The sequence below is a fragment of the Pagrus pagrus genome, assembly GCF_965226575.1.
Source record: "Pagrus pagrus genome assembly, chromosome: 24".
NCBI lineage: Eukaryota > Metazoa > Chordata > Actinopteri > Spariformes > Sparidae > Pagrus > Pagrus pagrus.
The window spans coordinates 7,144,272-7,166,083 of record NC_140206.1 but is presented as its reverse complement, the minus strand read 5'-3'; the positions used below and the strand labels follow the sequence as shown (position 1 = coordinate 7,166,083).

The 21,812-nt window shown below is 40.5% G+C and overlaps 1 protein-coding gene and 1 long non-coding RNA gene across 5 annotated transcripts in view; one reads left to right on the top strand and one right to left on the bottom strand.

Moving 5' to 3' along the window:
- The window catches only part of ncam2 (neural cell adhesion molecule 2), a 327,503-nt gene extending 326,030 nt beyond the window's left edge, over positions 1-1,473 (bottom strand). For 3 of the 4 annotated variants that reach the window (XM_084347060.1, XM_084347062.1, XM_084347061.1), the window contains exon 1: positions 1,321-1,473. In XM_084347060.1, coding sequence (XP_084203186.1) covers positions 1,321-1,457 — 137 coding nt within the window. In that variant the 5' untranslated portion in view covers positions 1,458-1,473. The remainder of the gene's footprint in view (positions 1-1,320) is intronic. The other variant, XM_084347063.1, reaches the window with a different exon arrangement.
- Positions 875-10,278, top strand: LOC311253243. Its single transcript, XR_014621652.1, has 2 exons — positions 875-1,045; positions 9,328-10,278. It is a non-coding gene; the product is annotated as an uncharacterized lncRNA (long non-coding RNA).
- Positions 10,279-21,812: the final 11,534 nt, after the last annotated feature.

The window sequence follows — 21,812 nt, the reverse complement described above, 5'->3', positions numbered from 1 at the left end:
AAACTTTAATGGTGATTATTATAATTCAAGAAAAACTACTTGTCCTTGCAAACTTACAAAGTGATCTGAGGGGAAACAAAACGCAAACACAATGGGAAAATCTTTTTTTACACAATTATCTCTGACAACTATCTCTGCTCTGGCGGATGCGTCTGGTCCCGCTCCCTTTTAAACAGACTTCCATCCATCCCAGTTTTTGACGGGCCATCACAACCATTTATATAATATGGGTCAGGTTTGATAGAAGCCAGATCAAACTGTCAAACTAGGCAGTGCTGATCAAATATGAATAACTCTGTTACTGCAGTTTATGACAAGATAGTTTGTGACCAGGCTGCCATTTCTTTCACTATCTCTTATTCCCTGAGAAATTAAGATGTCGAAAAAACACCGCGCAACTTTCTTGCGATGTTAAAAGTAAACCAACCAACTCACCAACAAACAAACAGACCGAGGTGAAAACATAACCTCCAACCACAGGGTTGCCAATTTTGTTTTTTAGTGAAATGTCTTAAAGGTCCCATGTTATGAAAAACACGTTTTCTCTGGTCTCTACATATATAAACTGGTCCTCCTGAGCCTGAACTTCCAGAATGAGGAAAGCAAACCAGTCCTGCATCTCTCTGCAGCCCACCCACTGGTAAAACGAGGCTCCTACAGCCTGTTCAGGTTCAGCACCTGTCGTGACGTAACGACAGGAGTGATTTTCATAGGCCGAAAACACTCCTCCCTCCCCCCGGAGATATCCGAGAGGGGGGCGTTCATCCCCGAGGTGAAGGTCGGTGTGTCCAGCGGTAATTTGTCCAGCAAATTGCTCTGTTGTTGGTTGTAAAAGTCAACATAAGTGCCTATATTCTGTCCCAGCTACAGAAGAGACAGTGGTTGCGTTTCATTTTTAACGACAACGTTCCGGCTACGGTTCTTGTGAGTCTGTCTGTGTGTGCTAACCACTTCACATCGGACTGCTTCAGTAACGCTGACACTGACCCTCGTGAAAGGATCAGTCTCAACCATACGGGACCCAGCAACTGCACCTGAGCCACAGGTAAGTGTCGCCACGTTTTGATACTATTTACAGTTGCCTACGAATTTGGTGAAGTCAGCTTGAAACTGGCTAACTAGTTAGCTCCGCTTCGGTCGCTATGCAACGGCGTTTGAATTGAGTTTAATGTTATAATATTACGAGGGAGCTTGGTTGTCACAGTGAAAAGTCTGGAAACATGTGCAGACTGGAGACAGAGACTATGCGGACAGTGTCCAAGAGTTTGGAGACTGTGTTGGAGACAAACGCAGCTTTCGCTAGCTGTGTTTAGACGTTACCTGTTGCGGGTCAGTGGGGGATGGGAGCCGGGTGGTTGTGTCGGGGAGTCCTGCTGCAGCCGCAGAGTCTGTATCTTTCTGAGCCTCTCCTTCTGGGTCCGATTCTGGGTCAAACTGGTGCGGTTGAACGACAGCATCTCGGCGAGCCATAGCGATACACCCACCGTAAACATTAGCGCATGCTACCGCTAGCGTTAGCCGCATCCTCTCCCTGAGAGGGGCGCGTGGCAGGCAAGGCACGCGCTGACAGACGGAGCTCATTAGCATTAAAGGTGCAGGCACAGAAGGAGCTGACATTCAGGACCAGGATGGGTTTGTTTGGGGTAATACATTTTGAATACAGTGTTGTTGGATGTCTGACAGCTGTGTGAAATTGATGAAAACAGTATAATATGGGACCTTTTTAAAGGCGCAATATGTGATAAGTTTAGTTGAAAATATTAAGCAATGAAAATGTTCAACATAATGTAAAGAGCTTTGACTTTATGACAGATAGTGTTGCAGAGATATCTGCTGAAGTTAGCATGCTAACCAGCCATGTCTAAAGCTACAGCGCTAGTGTTGTAAACACCAACACTCCCCCGGTGCTCCTAGCTCCCAGCCCGGACTGCTAGCTGCATGGCTACCTAAGCTAACTAGCTAAGATGAGCAGCTACAGTGAGCAGCAGCTAGCTGTTACTATGATTTCTTTTGAAATTGAATTTGACAGGTGACCAGTTCAACTATTGGATGGATAGCCATGGAAGAGCCATCATCAGGGGAACATGTTTAATTTGTCCTGTAGTTTGGTTATCCCAAATGCCTTCAAAACTAATCACATTCTCCTCAGATGTACTTTGAGTTATGTGCTAATTAACAAATGTTAGCATGCTAAACTAAGATGATGAATATGATAAACATTGTCTAATAAGCATGACCTGTGCCAAAGTTTAGCCTCAAAGAACATTCAGTATGACTGCAGACTGAGAAGAAATCAATTCAATCACTAATCTAAACGTTTCAGCTGCTGCTAATGATGGTCAGAAACTCAAGATGGCACTTTTTTTTTTTAGAAAACTTAAGATAAGATCTGCAATTTAAATTAATTTAGAGCCGATCACTAATGGACTCGGGGACAAAACAAGTGCCCTCTAATCACAACTTTCTGTGCGCTGGTGCCCCACCGCATAGCGGGTCTCCACCAATGTTGGATACATTTTTCATATTTGGTGCCATATTTGGTTTCAGATCTGAACAACAAAATGTAGAGGCAGAGGTTTCTGGGTATCACAATATTGAGAGCCGTCTACAATGCACTGACAGAAACAGCATTTTTTTCTCTCAGAACTGGAGCCCAGAAAGTTGCAGGATTACATTACAAGTGGGGAAAAAAACGCCTCCAGAACCAGAGTCGCCTTTCTCTTCACAACTATTGACAAAATATACACTCACTAGCTATACAATCACAATTTTAGCAGATAAAATATTTAAATAAAAGGGTGAAATATGAATGCAATTATATAATAATACTGACCAGCTGGTTTAGAATGACAGAGTTCAAGAAATCTGAAAGAAAATAAGCAAAATGCGGCATTTTACCCTTTTGGCTGCAGCAAGCAGCCGCTGTGTTTACTGAATCCATCCATTTCATTCGAAGGAGTCTCTCAGTATTGCTTATATTGAGAACTTTAACAGCCGAGTTAGGCCTTTAAGTCAATTAGAGAAACACTATGTGATAAAAGGCTGAGACAGACAGAGGTACTTGCAGTTAATTGATTGGTAGCTGAACAATGCTAAAGCACAATGATGTACAAGCTCCCATTTAATTACGAGCGTTGTGGGGGTGGGGTCACTAAGGGACATACAGCGAGCAACATTTTATTTTTCTAAGTAGGTGGCACCTTGTTGATGTCTGGGAAAAAAATTGCCTTTTTTTCTTCAAACGCTTGTTAACTTTTAATTTGCCTCGAGAGAAGTGAAAATCTGCATAAAACCTGCAGATGAATAATTAAAGGGAGCAGAATGAGAGTGTCAGAAGCAGCTGATTATAAACAGAGCATCATTTTGGTGAGATGGCAGTAGATAAGTGTCGTGGAGGATCTGTGGCAGATATGAAGAGCTACATTCCCACCAAAAATCTGGATCTACTTTTTAGCACATACTGCAGCTGGTTATTTGTCAATTTTTCTGTTCAATGTGCTACCAAATCAGCCCATTTCACACTCTCCCACTCCGAGCTGAGACGATCAGAAATCATTACCACAGATGACCCGTTATTTTTCCAAAGGGTGCTTCTGTAACACTGTATTGGAAAAACCATACTGTTAGGTAGGTGGGGAACTTGTTGAAAGGCACTAAGTGCATATAGGTTTTCAAAAGCAAAGGCAAATAACAATTTTCAGCACTTTAGAGCACGCCAGTTTTATTATGTATCATAAAGATGGGTTTCCAAAATGGCTGGGCCTAACAGCGGCCTAATTCTGCTTCACTCGGTTGCCAGACTTGTAGGAGACCCAGATGAATCACGTGAAATTAAATAAAAAGGAGGAGAGCAGTTTAATGCAGAAGAGTCAAAAAATGTAATCTGCTCAATTCGAGCAGTAAAAGACGAGAACAGTGCAAAAAAAATAAATAAAAAAGGGCCGTGACGGCAGCTGCTCTTCCTCGGGCTGCATCAAGAGGTTTAAGGAAGGGTTGCACTTGAAAAGGACAAGTTGTATAACGTGTGGTGTCGAAAAGGCTGTTTATAATTGTTCCAAATGGCCACACTCAAAGGTGAAGTGAAGAGCCAGCTATCATAGAACAAGGCAAAATAGATAACAGTTTAAATATGGGGATTATGCTGCACATTTTTATAAAGTCAATCCTGGAAGTCAGACAATTACTGCATGAAGTCAATCTGCAAATGCCAGACTAATTACCAGTGTGTATTACTCTGGATCAGTTTCTTTTCACTTTCAGAGGGGCGTTAGCAGCAGGTGCTGACCAAAGCCAAAACCTCGCCACTGGATTGCATAAAAGTAGATTTATTTGAATTGATGGACTTTTCGTGATAGATAGGATGCAGATCTGGGTTGACTTTGGTGGATGAGGGTCGAGTTTGGTGGATCAGGATGTGGTCAAGTTCCATTGGATGAGGATAAGTGTCGAGTTCAGTTGATGAGGATCAAGTTCAGCGGATGAAAAGGGGTTTAGGAGAGGGGTGAAAATGATCAGACGCAGCCCCTCCATTTGCAATGCAAGAAAGTTATGCAGGGAAGTGTTGTCTGCTGATCAACCACCCAACAAGCACTTCTGTTTGGACTGAAGAAGTGACTGGGAAAAAAAAGAAGCCCTAAAACCTCTAAATGTTGGCTGAGGAACAGCATTACAGTATGTTTGAAAAGCAGCCAGAGTAGCTGCAAGTTCAAGGTTTTTTTTGTGTGTGTTCGTCTTGCCTTTTAGCGCATGCATCGGTGCACAAATTGAGCAGATTAGATTGCCTCACTCTTCTTCATTGATCACTCTGACGTGGCATGAAGTTAACCTCAGTGTGACCTCTGGGAAATGAGCCACGATTCCATCTGAGAAACGTGTTCAAGTTGACTTAAACTAAGTGTAACACTAATCAGTGTGCTATCTGGCTGTAATTGCATTAGCTGAACTGAATTCCTTCTTGTTGAAACTAGAGGTCAGGCCAAAAGATTTCTTGTAATAACGTGATATTGACATCTACCAATCTGTGGTGTCTAAATGCAGTTAGTCCCTCGGAGACAACTCTTCTACACAGATTGAGAGTGAAGTTTATTGGACAGCCACAGAAACAACTCCTTTCATAATCTGATAACTACATTGCAATACGGTCAGTGGTATCAGTGAATCAGTGAATTGATGCGGTGAGTCAATTTTAAGTTAATCATTGTAATAGTCCTGCTAATGGTTTTCTAATGGAAGTGTCTGTATAACCAGTAAACATTAGCATTTACATGATCCTCTGAAATGAATTAAATTTTTTCATCCCCTGGCTGTATCATTTCCACTAAAATAGTCGCACTGAATGCAAGGCATTCAGCAATCTCTGTTATTATTGCTAATACGTTTTCAATGTCCCTTGCTGTTTCTCAATCTAATAGGATTTTTTCACCCCTGTGGTAAGGGTTTGGAGTCAATCTCTAAGATTTTATGGCAAATACGAAGCTCCGCAAGAAGCATAAAATGTTTCTGATTGCCTTCAAAAACCAATGCGGCTGTGATGAAATTCTTTGTCTCCTCATGTGTGACATTGGAGTCTATCCGAAGGGCACCAATATAATCTTTTCACTTACATTACTATGCTTTTCCATAACCTTCAACATGAAAATGGCTTTTGTTCCTGACACTGGAGAAACCTTGATTTGTTTCCCATCAGATAAAAAATGATAATGGAACTGAAGACAGTGGTGATGACATGGGAATATGTATTGGCTGGTGAATGAAGAGTCTTACAGGCCCATAAAGCATGCATTTCATTTTGATGGTATTTGAATGTTTTGTTGCTGATAGGAGGTGAAAGGTGCCTTTGAGAGATCAGATTTAAGTGGCATTCACACATTGAGATCATCTATTGTAACTCCTAAATCATGTCGAGTGTTACTCTAAAGAGAAGTATCTTTTTTATTCCTTTTAAACTGTGTGCCTTCCAACACAGTGGCTGGAATAAATGTTGGCTATGTGAGTTTCTGCAAACCACTTTCGGTCCAATTTTTAATTATCGTATGACAACTCTGTGCTTACACTCTTGTTAGGTTTAAGCATAAAAACCACTTGGTTAAAGTTAGGATGACATGTTGTTTTGGTCACCACATACATGGCCGGTGATGTCCCAACTACCAACTACTACTACCTTAAGAATATCCAATTGTGTCAGTCTTGTCTCGAACTGTGGTCATGTTGTAGAGAATGTATACAACAATAGTATCTGTTGAAGCCGAAACTCTCAGAAAGACGACACAGAGGCAAGGTTTGTAGAAAGTGGGTTCTGTTTATTCCTGGACTGACCAGACATTTATGTGCCTCGAAATCTGCTTGCACAATCACACTTGCGTAGTGATGACCTAGACCATTATCAAAATGTCACGATGACCCTTGTCTTATTGTTCCATATCTTTCCTAGTATTTCATGTAGTTTCCAGTAACTCCTGAGTCTTGTGTGAGGGAGTGCGTGTATGCTCGTGCATGTGTGTTTATCCTGGTTGACTTGGCCCTACGTGTTGATTTGGAGTGTCCATGCGGTTATGTATTTGTGTTTTATCAAGTGTGATGTCAGTCGTATTTCCCAATCTGTTGTTTATCTCAGACCCCAAGCAGAACAACACATTCATTCAAAGATCAATACTGGTCATCTAGTCAGGCCAGAATTCTCAATAGTCACTGGCTTGGCAGCCTTCTTGCTTACCATCCCCTCAACTTCTCGAAATGGAAGCCAAGTCATAAATATGTAAAGTGAACACGATACGACACATTTTGCAGAAATGTCAATGTGGTACATAGCCTGTGACATTAGCTAAACCCCTCCCCCGAACTGTGATCGTCCACTTATCCCTTGGCAAGTACGGTAGGCCCATCAAGCTTTGCTGAAGTAGTGAGCACTTTTGAGGAAAGAATCAAACACCCAATGAGACAACATAGTGATGACCCTAGTGAACAATTACAAAATGAATTAAACCAACTCATAACCTGACTGGAAATCATTATACACCAAAAGACACAGTATGAAAACTTTCAACACAGTAACAAACAAGCAAATATCTGGCTAACCTACTGCAATTCAAAAAAAGAGAAAGCAGCTATCCCATCCATACTTAATTCTACAGGTACCATCACCCACAACCCACAGGATATAAATAATGTATTTCATAAATTCTACAGCAGCCTGTATTCCTCAGATCATGACCCTGACCAATCAAAAATAGACACCTTTCTAAATAACCTAAACTTACCAACACTATCCAGAGAACAAGCCAGGATTTTAGACTCACCCCTTACCTCTGAAGAACTGTGCAAATCCCTAAATAAAGTGCCAAACAATAAATCAACTGGACCAGATGGACTTCCTGCTTTATTTTACAAACACTTCTGGGATCTAATATCACCTCCAGGTAATGTCCGCTATCACTAATCAACACACTGATCTGAAATTATTACTGAGAGGTGTGCATGGAGGCATAGTAAGGAAGAGACTCTGTTTTCAACACAACAATGTGTTTTACCTGCTCTATTTTAAAGGTCGAGTGTGTAGGGGTTAGTGCCATCTAGCGTTGAGGTGGGGGAATGCAACCTACTGAACATCCCTTGTTTCAACCTTCCCCTGCGCTGGCCACTAAAATTCAGTGTTAGATTTGTCCGTTCTGGGCTACTGTAGAAACATGGCAGTTAGCCTGGGTCTAAATTAACAAGCGGCTTGGCTGAGCCCCACAATGCGCAAGATTCAGCTCATTTTTTTACCCAGAGAGTCAAACTGTTTTTAGCTTCATGTGTCACTAAGCAGCCTCCGTAGGAATGACGCTGTAGCTCACATCCATGGCGAACATGATGACTCTTAGTTTCCAGTGATTATACACTAATGAAAACATAATTGTGAATATTAGACTCCTACAGCCTACAGTAGTACCCTATTAGTGCTTCCAAGGCCAAGCAGATCTGCGTTGAAGTGTTTCCTGGCTTGGAAGCCAGTCCTAGATGCTACTACGTGTTAGGAAACCTCTGTGTCTTCTTTATTTGATTTGGGGAAGTTCATATTCCAGTCACCCCTGCCAGACTCGTTATCCCTACGTCACAGACCCAGGGTTACGCAGGATAGCATGTACAGGTGGGTTGACGACGGATGGCATCATTCAGTGGTGGCCTGGGGGTTGAAATTAGTCTCCCTCCCTCTCGCTCTCTCCTCCTGCAGGGAGCGAGCTGGGGTCGCAAATGACTGCGATGCCAGACGCTCATATTTTACCTTCTCATTAGCAGTAAAGAAGGACGAGGTAATTACTGTGTTGGAGTGGCAGCTAGGCTCTGAGGTGGAGGGAAGGAAGCTCTTTTTGGTGTTGCACTGAGGCTGAAATGCTGGGCTGGGCAACATGCACTAACTGCTACACTGGAAGAAAATGTAGCCTCTGATTATAAATAATACAAAAGATGTATTATGTTAACCATCAGAAGTTGAAGAAGGATGAGGGTTATGCAAAGAAACTATTCTCAAGGCCTGTAAAATAGCTGCTAGTACACATACTAGTTCTCACCTGTCGTTATAGATGTGCTGCATGATAAATCAGGACAACTTGACATCTCATTCAGATTGCTGAACCACTGTCAATGCACTCTTCAGACAAAGTGACCAGTGACAGAAACAATAACCTAAAATGACTCCTCAGGGCACAATGATCTCACACTGTGTCAGAGCTTCACGTTCTGCCAAACTCAATCTCACGGTCGCCTCTTGAATACATTTCTGATCCGAAGTTCCAGTTTCCAACATGCTTTATTTAAAATAATGTTGATTTCATGCTGCGGCCAGTTACGGTTATTTCTTTGCCCACAGGAGGAGACAAATTGAAAACCAAGACTGAAATGAAAAATGTTCCTGTACACTCAACTTTTTGATTCAGATTGGTGTGTTTCTATATAAAAATCTCGCCTGGTGCTGTTTTAATCAACTGTGCTGTAACAAGACATAGACAGCTCCTCTTCTTAAAATTCATCTCTTCCTATCGTGATGCTTTCTTCTCCTGTGTCTATGTTCATTGCGTCATTTCTTTCAAGCCGGTATTGTTGCTCCAAACAGTAATTTATTCATAGTAGGGAAGCTTTGGCTGATCTCTCTTGCTTGGCTTTGATTCATCTGTGGGTGAATTTCTACTACTTCTTCCTGCTTTAATCTTTTTCATGAATTTCGTTTTCTTGCGCTGACAAAGTCCTCTATATTCACAAGCTCTAACGCAACCATAACTGACCAATGATCCTTTTGCTTGCATATTTTTTTTCTATTATTGCAATGTCATTGCCTGTCGCTCTGTCTTTCAGACCTCCTATGGATCAACGCAACACCTCTCAATCACCAACATAACTTTCGTGAGTTTCCATCAACCACCTGCTGGTTTTACTCCACCACCAAACTCGTCTCAACTCCAGGGGATCCTGACTACTCTCGTATCTTCATGGTCCCATGTATAATGAAGGTGCTTCACATAGATTGGGTCCAATCTCCATAGTTTTCTCTGGTGCCAGCTTCAATTATGATACACTTTCCAACTGATATCTCCTGATTTGAATGAATGTGGCCAAAATTGTGTCTAATCTCTTGTCTGTATACTTTTGCTCAGGGTTTGTTTGCCAAGTTTTGGGCTCGGCCTATTAGTTCCATTTAAGGGAAATCTTAAATGATGTTGTAGACAATATCGTGCATTCAACTCTGTGGCAACAGTTGGGGAAGACCCCTTTCCGTTCCAACATGGCAGTGCCACCAAGCACAAAGAGAGCATCCAGAAATGGTTTTCACAATCTGTTGTGGAAAAACTTCACTGGCCTGCACAGAACTCAACCAACACCTTTAGAATGAATTGAGATGCCGACTGTGAGCCAAGCCTTGTCCACCAACATTGAGCTCACTGAGGCTATATTCAGACCAACAGGGGTGTGAAAAACATGCAGCCCTCTTGTTGATTTGAATGGAGACACACAGTCCATCAGTGCAGCAGGGCAGCCAAGGCAGAGGGCTCTGGGAAAAAAAAGCAGGATCATCCGGGAAGGAATTGAACCATGCTCAACTTTTGCTGCGTCATCTGGCAACATGCACTTTTGGCCAATCAAGAACATGGAAGGGCAGAATTTCTGCTCCAATAGTCACAACAAGAGATTAAGCAGTTGCCACCATGATAACTCTCCAGAGTTGCAAAATCCCATCTGTTAATATTACAAATCAGTGTCAAGTGTTTTTGTGTCTGACAATCTGAATACATTCATCTGTTACTCCAACTGGACTTTGTGGATCTTATTTCACTGTCTCACCAGTAGCTTAAACAATACCAACACTGCGCTGTTATAATGTTATGTTGAAGGATAATGACTTTATGGTTTCAAACTAAAAAATGTAACCCGTAGTTTATTATTAATTGATTTTTAGGTTATGGGAGTACAAATATACGTCAATATATAGGAGGCTCTTGCTCAGGTTGTCTTCTCAATGTTAGCACATGAACAGATATTGGAACAATTAGATCAAGTCAAATGCTGAGTAATTGGAGAAACCATCTCCAAAATGGGTGGGAGTTAGGGTTAGGGTTAGGTTTAGAGGTTAGGCTCACCAAAACTGGGAGACCCATTGGGCTTTTGGCCTCTCTCGCATATTGCGTTATTATTTATATTGTTTTGTGCTCAAAATCAATCAATCAAAAAAAAATTAATCAAACAAGCCATTTTTTTTCTTGCCAGAAGAATTGAGGCTGCTAGAGCAGAAGATTATTCAATGCAACATTCAGCAACTTATATATATAATGCTTGGCTGTCCACATACTTTTGACCATGTTGTGCAGGTCAGCTCCCAACACTGTCTGTTCAGTTTCTCTGCACCAAACATCTTTTCTTAAAGCTGCTCAACCGAAGCTGTTATGATAGTTATGATGAAGCCTTCAGCTATAGACTCATCTGCTGTTGGTGATCCTTTGCAACGGGTGCTCAGACAAATGTCAAGGTTTAATTAAATGAACTGTGATTAAAGGAAAATTGATTTATATATTCTGCAGGCAACTGAACATGCCATGTGGCTCTGATCCAAGTGACCAAGGTTTGCATCTGGGTCGGGGGCGGGGGGAAAGCACATTAAGATGCTGATCTGACCTTTAGCATTGCATAGAATAGATAGCAGCAGTGCAGTCATTAAGATGTAGCCTATAACAGGGCTACTAACACAGTGGTCCTCATAAGTAACAAAAGATTCATAACCCTCATCCTTCACCCTACTATACACACACACGCACACAGAGCTTACTACTACAAAATAACTGCCTGAGGCGCAATGATGATATCTTCTCGTTCTGAAATTCAGCTTTATTGTCCTTACAAATCTGTAATATCTTCACATTCAGCTGGATAAAAAACACAGGGCCAAATATAAAACTGCCCACACCCACATAGAAACAATCGCTGGTAATACTGTAACAACAAAGAGCTTGTTATTAGGAACAAAGGGTGACAAGCTGCATTTCACTGCCCTCTCTGGTTGCACATTTGGCCACACTCAACATCACTGACAGATGTGACTGTAGAGGTATGAAGTGTCCTGTGCTGCATCTGTGGCTACACCCACCAGTTTACTGAGTACATTTTTACACCCCTGCAGCAAGGTGAAAGCCAATTCTGGTATTTTAAAACCCAGATCCTATATCTACATGTTTTGGAGTGGAAATGATTCATACTTGCAAATAGATTTTGGAATCGGTCCAGTAGATCGCCTCAGCTGGCTGCTGTGACATGGGTGCAATGGCTGTGATGTAATCCTTCGGGGCAACTCTGCCACTAAAAGTGCTTGTTTTTACAACTGACAGGCTAGTTATTTATACAAGTTGTTATTCGAGGTGTCTGACAACGTTTTTGAAATGATTCTGGCAGAGATAGACCTGTCTGTGAAGTGAATATTAAGACCCTTTTCGTAACCAGAAAAAAACAGTCTCGTTCAAGGAGAAGTTTTGCTCTATGACTTTGAAAAATAAGTTCTTGCTTGCAGATCCTTGAGGTAAACTCTACTCTCACTCACCTCTCGCTAGATTTCAGAGCCAGACTCTTGGCTGACAATTTATTTCTTCTTACCCGGCAGTTTTATGTTGGAGGATTCCACTTGTTTCAAGCTATTTTGTCCTTAATTATATGAAAGATATTCCCTTTTGTTACTCAGATTTTATAATTGGTTCTGAGTAACTTAATGCTTGTCTAAAATCTTTTCTTTTTATCTAGAGAAATATACTTGTTTTTAGCGTAGCACTGTACAGTTTTCAAGATATACTTCCTAAACATACAACCTTATTTCAAGACAATGGCACTAGCAATTGCTGAATTTAACCACATTTCCATAAATATTGACAAAATGAGACAAAAGTCTTTTCTTTGTCTCCACACAAATGTACTTGTTTTTAGTCTGACCATTTTAAAACATCTGTGGAACCCACTAATGTTTGGACTACATATTTTTACTTGTTTTGAAGTATCTTGGCAAGTGAAACTATAGAGGTCTATCTCTGTCGTAACCGTTTCTGTAATTTTGTCGGACACTTACAATAATAACACAAATTATAACCTCAGCCAACGTGGCAAAAACAAGCACTTTTAGTCGACGCAACATTGATGGTCGCAGGTGCCCCAATGGATTACATTGCAGCTGCGTCATAGCTGCCAGCTGAGGCAATCTACTGGACGGATTCAAAAACTTTTGGAAAGTATGACTCATTTAAACACCAAAACATATGAATACAGGGATCAAGTCTCAAAATATCAAACCTTTAAAGGTACCATGTGGGTTTTCTTGGTAAGTTATGTTGATATTCAGTGTTACTCATGTTATATTCATAAAAAGTATTTTGAATTGTGTTAGCTAGCTTACAATCTTGCTCTTAGCCTTTGTTGGTGCATCACCACCAGCCACTGTCAATCAGTGTAATAATGTGAACCCTGTGACAGAAACAAAAGAACAACTCATAAAAACTCCTGAGCGCTCCCAGTGGTCAAATACTCCAAAGCATGCCTTTAAGTTGCTTTTAAATAAAAATTAATAAAGTAAAGGCATCTGTTGTATAATATTTCTATGTTCTTACATGGGAAAATATTAAAATGTCTCTTAAAAAGCTGAAGTCTATGCAACATTAAAGCGATGTGCTTGAAAGGCCAAGAAAACTGACTTTACTTTTTAGTTTCAATGTTATTGTAGGCTATTTTTTTACCATGCAGGTGACAGGTTAACAATCAAATGATGAAAAGATTTTTCTTTTTAAATATACCAGACTTTTTCACTTCTTTATGCTCTCAAGGTGTTGCAAGCCTTTCTGAAAACTGTCAATTGTGACCATACAAATCTCTTTGCACTTCAGCTTATTTAAATAATATGTAGGAAAATAATTTCAGTGAAGGTGAAGGCTGCACAGGAATCACAGTGGAGTATTATAAAGACAGCTGAAGGTATTGTTTATAAGATGAATTCCACCTCATGTATAAAGAGCAAGTTAATATTGAATCTGCTGCATAATTTACATGTAATTAGGAATGATTTACAGTCAGACAAAACACGCCCCGCAGAGATATTGACCACAGCGCTGCCTACTGAACGCCCACAGATGAACTTGAGCACCTCGGACTGCGGTGCCTTTTCAATCAGTGTCCAGATAATATTGGTAAAGCCGGTGTGTTCGAAACAAATTACAGATGGGGGCATTTAATTCACAGCCGCACACCCACAGATGAAATTGGATTTTACTGCTTCAAGTCCCCCTGTACCACACTCGCATTAGGTCTGCAGCACAAGTATTGCACTCTCAATATTTGACTTCCTGACACACTAACGAAGAAACCGCCGGCATTACATCAGAGGAAAGCCATTACTCCTCGGTTGTGGGAGAGCGCTATGTGTGGCAACGACTTGTGTCATGTCCCATTAATAATGGTAATGATAGCATTAGGGGGGTGCTGTGGGATGTAATTCAAAGATCTGCCAAGTGCGAGTGACAAGGTCATCCTAAATGACAGTAAGCAGGCCTGACACTTCCTCACAAGGAAAAATGTGCACTTTTTTCTTTTTGGATCACTCATTGAGAAGCAAGACGTTCTCTGTTATTAACAGGTACCCAGCTGCTTTTGTCTCATCAACATATGGTTTGTCTGAGTACATTAGCTGTGCCATCCATACTTTCATATTTTTCAGATTTGAGAGTTTGTTCCGTCTCTCATCAGCAGCAGGTATTTAAGGGTCCAATTTGTAAGACTCACATTTTTTTCCCCCACATACTGATGCTTTGGGACGGCGACTGACCCCAGACTCAGGAATCAACTTTCTTACTAATTCCAATCAAAGAAACATTACCGTTGATGGAATGAACCTTTAACTACAAGATAGTCTCCATAATCATGAGTCCATACTTACGGAACAGCCGTGCCATTATTTTTTGAATGCCGTTATCTTGAGATCGTTTTTTCATGATAACATGTTAATTTATCTTACCTCCGCCTGATTGTAGCACGATCCGGCAGACGTGGGGTGTCGGTTCTGGTCCAGGACGACAACAGGTGTCTGGCACCACAATTATTTCCAGTGTAGTGAATTACAGCGGATGACAACTGACTTTGCTTTATGCTGGGTTTGGACTACGTGATATCAGCCTGATTGTAGCACGATCCGGCAGTTGCAGAGAATTTTGTCGGGTTGGGTCCCATGTAGTATATTATAGTGGACAACTGCTTCCTGGATGGCTCACCAAGACCTGATAAAAAAAAATGGATGGTAGGTTTTTTCTTTTGTTTTTTAACTTTTGAACATTATATTGAAAATAAGCAATGATACAACTAGGCGTCAGTGTTCCAGCAATATAAAAACATGTTTTTACTGTTTGACACACTGATTCTTAGTTGTGTTAGTGCGCTGATATAACACTAATCAGCAAAATATTTTTTTACTGAGTTGTATTGAACCGTTAAAGTAGCTCTAATCAATAATCATTCCATTAATGTGCATAAATTAAACATACACCACATGAGGACACCCAGACAACAAGTTACATATTCCATATAGATTTTTCTATGATGGATATCAGATTGAATGAGAGGAGGGCAGCTGTGGTTAAGAACATATTTCAGTCCCTCTGGATCATGCTGGCAGCCAGTTCTTAATGCTCTCCATATATAATTAAGCTGTGAACATCACATATTATTCATCCATCAGAGGCGCTCCCAAAATTGACGGAAGGAAATTTAAGCATGATTAATCACAACTATCCCCTTTTTCTGCAGCTCTCTCTTTCTGTTTGTTTTTTCCACCAGCGTGTGCTTTCAGCTGAAATCTCTGAATACGGTTTTAATTTCTTCGCCAAAACAAAACACAATGACAGGAACCTCAATAAGTCATCAGATAGTGATTAAGTGTGATCATAAAAACAGTGCAGCTGCTGGGCTGTTTTTTCACATCGAGAGGCATTTCAGAAAAATGATTCGTCCTCGTGATGGTTTTCTTGAAAATCATTTGATCATAGCAATTAAAATATTAAAGAAACAACATTTCTGTGTCATTGTTCCCAATGACAAAGTATAGCAAAACAAACAAACACTGTTTTTTCATCTTTCAGACTGTCTTTTGAAAAACAAACTAATTCCAAGTGTATTTGACTCTGTGCTTAGAGAAACAATTACTTTTATTCTGTTAAACCTCTCAGGCAGTGTTTCTGCTGGAGAACACACCTATTTTGACAGCAGTGTCTCAACAATAATTTCTGCAGCATTAAAACAGTTTGCCTCAGTGATTCTACCAGTTGTACTTGTTTGCTCTATGGTGGTGGGTTTTGGATTCATCTTCTGGTCACTCTAATGCTGTCTGGCATCAGTGGTCTGTTTTCTGAGATATTAACAATAATGTGTCTTGATATGAGCGGTTTCTATGGATTATTGTTTCTTATTATACCACATTTCCAAGTGATTTTCACTTTTGAGAATGGAGCAGCTCCCTCCTACACGTACCAAGAGCGTTGGATTTACACTGGGGAGCGGCTTTAGATCTGGCATAAAGATTCTTTAAAGAAACCAAAAATGTATGAGCACACATAAACTTTAAAGAGGAGTGAGACACTGATACCACAGCTTCAATCATATGTAGAAGGGTTAGATGGCAGATAACATGCAGAGAGCAGTGTCAGCATTAGAAATCAGCAGTGAAAACCTGTCTTGAAACTTTTAAAAGTGAGAAGAAGACAAGATGGGCCGATTAGTCTATTAGTTGACTGAGAGCTGCTCACCTCACTAGTCGGCACCAGAAATACGAGTTGGATAAGCTTATTATTATTATTATTATTTTATTAATGTAATTATTTTTTAAATACATATTGACATCATTTGTGTTGAAATGTTGTGTCTTCCTGGTCAAACGTTGCTTTATGAAAAGTGTCCATTACAATGTTAACAATGCTGGTTAAGTGTTAAGTGTAAAATAAATGGTAGGGGAAGGTTAGGGTTGGGGCAACGTATGTGGTTGAGGTTAGGGTAATGGTTCTGTTTAGGGTCAGGATAAAGGTATGGGTCAGGGCTATAGTCCAAGTATGCCATTTAAAAGCATAAAAGAAAAGGAATGCAGCCCTTAGGGCACAGACAGGGCTAGGTTTGGGTTAAAATGTTAGGGTTAGTTAAAGTTTGAACTTCCATTTAAACATCAGGTTAGACAGTCATGAGGAAAATCCCTAGTTTGAATCTTTGTAAAAGACAAACAGTCAAGAGATTTTGGCAGCGCAAAAGTTCTTCTGGTTCGTAATTGAGGCATAGATCGTTTGTAAATGCTCAGTCAAAATCAGTTCGAACCAATAAACCCTTTATAAACAATGCCTTCTTAGAAAGTGGGACACAAACATCGCCCCAAGAGCACACAAATCAGATCACTAAAATCCTGTAATTAAAGCCTGATTCCGTCTGCGATCATCATTAAATTATATGTAAATCTCATTATGTTCTTTAGAAATGCCTTACAAAATGTGCATATACGAGAGGCCATGCACACCAGACTGTTCCTAAAACCCTTCGCATCCCTCAAAACACATCTTTCAACACATACAACAACAGACTTTAAATTTAGGTTACATAAAGCTTGGCAATAGATCAGCCAGCTTCTGCCAGTGGGTTGCAACATCTATAGAATTCACACAAGATGCTTGCTTAAGCCGACTTTACGTTGTTTAATATGTGGAACCAAAGCTTTGGTCGTTCACTCAGCAGATGATGAAGGATCTGTTTCCTTAAGCTCTGAGCTCTGTTTGTGGACATTTCAGAGCAAGTAAGGCAAAAAAACTCTGAGACGCATTGGAGGTGTTTCTACTGGGAAACAAAGCTCTTACTCAGTGTTTTTACTGGGGACCAACATCTTTTACTGTGTACCAACTATAGGACTGATATCTTTCACCTCAGAGTAATGGCTTCACCGTGGGAGAGACATCTTTCTCTAAGAGCTGTGGAACATCTTACACACATTGTTTCTTCCGGGTGAACAAACATCTTTTATTCAGAGCAGTGGTGCTGCAGTGTATCAGTCCAAACTTTAATGCAACAACAGTTGCTCCAGCTGCAGGAGCCGTTTCTATCTGATTGAGTGAGAGTGCCGTTGACCTTCAGCCATTTTACTGAGACTGTATTAAAAAGGCCCAGCCAGAGCCCTGATTTTATGGCCGTGCCTTCCCAAGGTCCCACTGACCTGATGGATATTACGAGGATAAATCAAACTTTCATGCCAACACACTCATCCACAGTAGGGGATGAAGCATGACTGTGTGCTGAAGGATGGCATGACTCGAAGCTAAGGAGTGTGTGTGTGAATGGGGGTGTTTAAGGCTCAATCCTATTTCCAATTTTTACCCCTACCCCTAATCCCCCTCGTTTTCGAGTGCGCCCTTGCCCCTCAGATTAGAGTTGCAAGGGGTAGTGGTTGAAATCCCCCCTATGAAATGGGACAACCCTTCAAGGCCTTTCGAACGTCATCCGTTGTCGTCAACAGAAACGCATGGACACTTGCAAAGCTTTTACTAAACTTCACACTAACAGTAAAGTCATCAGATATAAAAAAAACACTAATAGTTGGCTAATGGTTACATTGTTATTGCTTATTTGGCATCACAATCCCACATTTTGAGGTTGCCTTTCCCCCCTTTGATGGTGTATGTCCCCCAAAGTTTCTCATTCCCAGCTCGTCAAATACTGATGCTTTGGGATGGCAACCGAACCAACCTTTAATCCCAAAGCCTCAGCACTTGATGAGCTGGGAATGAGACTCAAAAAACTCAACTCTTTTTACAAAGTTGACCTTTACTAAAGTCCAGCCACGAAAGTCGCTGCCCTTGGTACACCTCTTCTAATTTTAGTACCTGATTGATACCATGAAGTTGAGGATGAATTGGGAGCATCCATGCTTTTCTCTCTCCGTCAGACAAATGACAAGTGGCATGGTGATAATAAGGCATATTTGAAACGCCTGATTGCATCCGTTTCAACAAGCGCCTGTGACAAGAACTGTTGATGCGTGAGAGTCTTGAAAGGTTGGCCCATTTCATAGGGTGAGATTTGAACCATTACCCCTTGTAACTCTGTTCTGTAAGTATGTTAGTTTCTGTTTATGTGGATGTTAAAGGGTGTACAAGTTTTCCTCAGTGTGTCTGTGTGTTTGTGAGTGTCAGTCAAACACATCAGAAAGGAAGCAGCCCCGTTTGGCAGCCCCAGCATATATAATTGGCCGGTGAATAGTTTGACGGCAACCGGAGCTCTTGACCACCTCACAGTGCTGTGACACCGCTGTGAAAGCAGCAGAGCAAAGCGCTCTCTAATGTGCACACATCAACTTAACATTAACAATGCAGACGCACGGGGTGAGTGAGAGGACAGTGGTGGATGGCAGAACTATTTCCTGACTGACTGGACTCTAATGTCCAGGGCCAACCAGGGTCTGACATTGTGGGATTTAAGCCTCAGTGTGTGGTGACAGCTTGATAATGCTGTCCTGATTCACACACCAAGCTCTGGATTTAGAGCACTAAGGGCAGAGAGTCTTAATGACACGCATACACTCAATGACTTTCTATTCTTAGTTGTGAAAGCCTCTTATTTTTGCTGATCATCACCCGCAAAGATCTTCTTGTGGCAGCAGCTTCAAGTGTTACATGATATACGATTAGGTATTGGACAGCATGTATTGTGTCTTGAACAGTGTCAACATCCTGGAAGTCTGAGGAAACTTACAGTCGGCTACGTGGAGAGTCAAAGATCACCCTCTGCTATACACACTTAATTTTACTTCCTGTTAACTAAGAAGAGTTCCTTCTTCTTTACTTCCTGTCTACTTCCTTTTATTTTCCTTATGTTTCCTTTTTAACATATGTCTTTACTTATTTTCCTTCTTCAACTCCTTTTACTTCCTGTATTTGCTGTTAACTTCTTGCCATACTTTCTTTTTACATCCTTATTTACTTCCTGTTTACTTCCTTTTTGTCTTTACCTCCTTCTATTTCTTTTGTAGTTACTTCTTTTTTACATCTCATTTACTTAATTCCCTTTCTGTACATCCCTTTTACTTCCTTTCTATCTCTTTTTCAAATTATTATTATAATATATGCAGTATTTTTTGCACTAACAACCTTGCTGGCCTTTTTTACCTGAGGTACACCTAAAAAGATGAAGTGACACATTAGGTAATGACAGGGTGATAATACGTCAATGTCGAGTTTTGCATTGCAGCGCTGCACACAGGTGACAAAAAAAAAAATGTATGCAGGTTTAAATGATCGTCTTTGAACATTTAAATCTGATGAGTACACCGCACAGATGTAGTCTGGCAGAGATGTGAAGATAAAAACATGTGTCTTTTCGAAATTACAAAGACTTTCAGTCTTTAATTAGCAATGATACCCAGGAGGCTGCGTATGCATTATGCTAATTAGACATCATATTAGTATTCAAAGAAAAGAACATCCTCCTGGGTGATTTGATTTTAATGACAGCTTTCATATACAGCTTTTCAACAACAGGAAAAGAAACCAGGAGAAAACAACTAAAGGTAAGTAGCTCTCTTGCTGCCATAAAAGCTATTATTATATTATAGAAATGTTTATTGAAGCTGCTGTTCAATGTTGGTCTTAAGAACCTCTCAGACATCGAGACGAAAAAAATATGTAAGCGCTACAAAAATCGAAGTTTTTAGTTTGCTTCCTCTCCCCAAAGAGCCTCTCCCTCCTCCGTCGCCTGCTTTCCCTGAGCAGCATTTCCTGCGCCTTTTTATCATAAATCCATTTCTGTTGTTATTGGGTCAGACTTGCTCTCCGATGGGACTTCATGTTGCTTTAAAAACCAATAACAGAGAGCCTCTGGCAAGTTTCCGGACAATTTATCATTGTTGCTAAATGTAAGCGGGGCACTGTGGTGATGTTTACAAATTTAAAGGCAGGTTATGGCCGAGGGTGTGAGAGTGTGTGGGAGCCGGCCCACTTTCCGACAGAGTGTGCAAGCGTTTCACTCGGCTGACGTTTTGAGGAGTACAATCGGCAGCAGAAACTCACACTTATTTCCAGAAAAAAAAAGATGTGGAGATAACAGGCGAGATCCTGATTAATGTATGCAACGGAAAATTGTGTGAGACTCAAAATGGAAAGTAATCAAATGAATTCTGTCTGCTGTCAGAAGGTTTTACTGTGGAGGTTCTTTGAGGATATTGCATAATTCGCACGAACTGTATGCGTAAAGATGAATAAATTGAGTAAATTGAACACTGAATGGAAGTAGGTACATTGTAATATGTTAATTTAGGACTTCTAAGGATGGGAAAGTGTTCATACCAGACAGCAGAAGTTTAAATTGTGGATCTGCAGGGCATCAATTAGCTAGTATAGGGCACTCCTTTTTCTCCTTAAGACAATTTTACTTCTTAATTACCATACTGGAGCTTTAAGACTGATATAAATATGTCTTTGGACAATAATTCCCAGTGTAGCCCCTTCTTTGACCAATATTAACATTGAGCCAAAGACAGTAAATATTCAACAAAAAGTGAAATGTAACTGCAGAGCTTGTGTCACAGGCTGTATATAGCATGAATATGTTCACTACAAAAAATGAATATTAAAAGGGAAACTCCAGCAATTCATAAAGTTCAGGGAGTTTTAAAATGGTCAACATTGACACTGCAGAGGTTGAGATATCCTGACTTTAAGTCTCAAGGTTTGGTCAAGCTATAAAAATTATTGGATCCTTTAATTCCAGTCAGGTTTTCAATCACCAATAAATTATTACTTAAAAAGTCTCCTTCAGAGTCACAGAAAATCATTATACAACCATTTTTACAGGCGAGTGCACCCAATGATGGCCAAACTTCCAGTAAGTAATTTAAGTAATTTATTTAATTACTTCACAAACATAAAAAATTCCACAGTTTAAGCTCTCATTAGAGCGCAAACAGTTACTGATATTCGATTAATTGAGCAGCAACAACAACAAATGGCAACCATTTTCACAATTAATTATAATGATCATTTGAGTAATTTCTCTTTGTTATGCAACAGTAGACTGAATATATTTAGATTTTTGGATATGCTGGGCTTTGACAAACTGTAAAAGACATTTTTTCTTTTGCTATTCTCTGATATGTAACTCATCAGCTTATTTCCTGATGCTTATCCAAGGCTGGGTCCTACTGACAGCAGGCTAAGCAAGGCAGTCCAGACATTCCTCTCCCCAGCAACGTTTTTCAGCTCCTCCTGGGGGATCTCCAGGCATTCCCATGCCAGGTGAGATATGTAATCTCT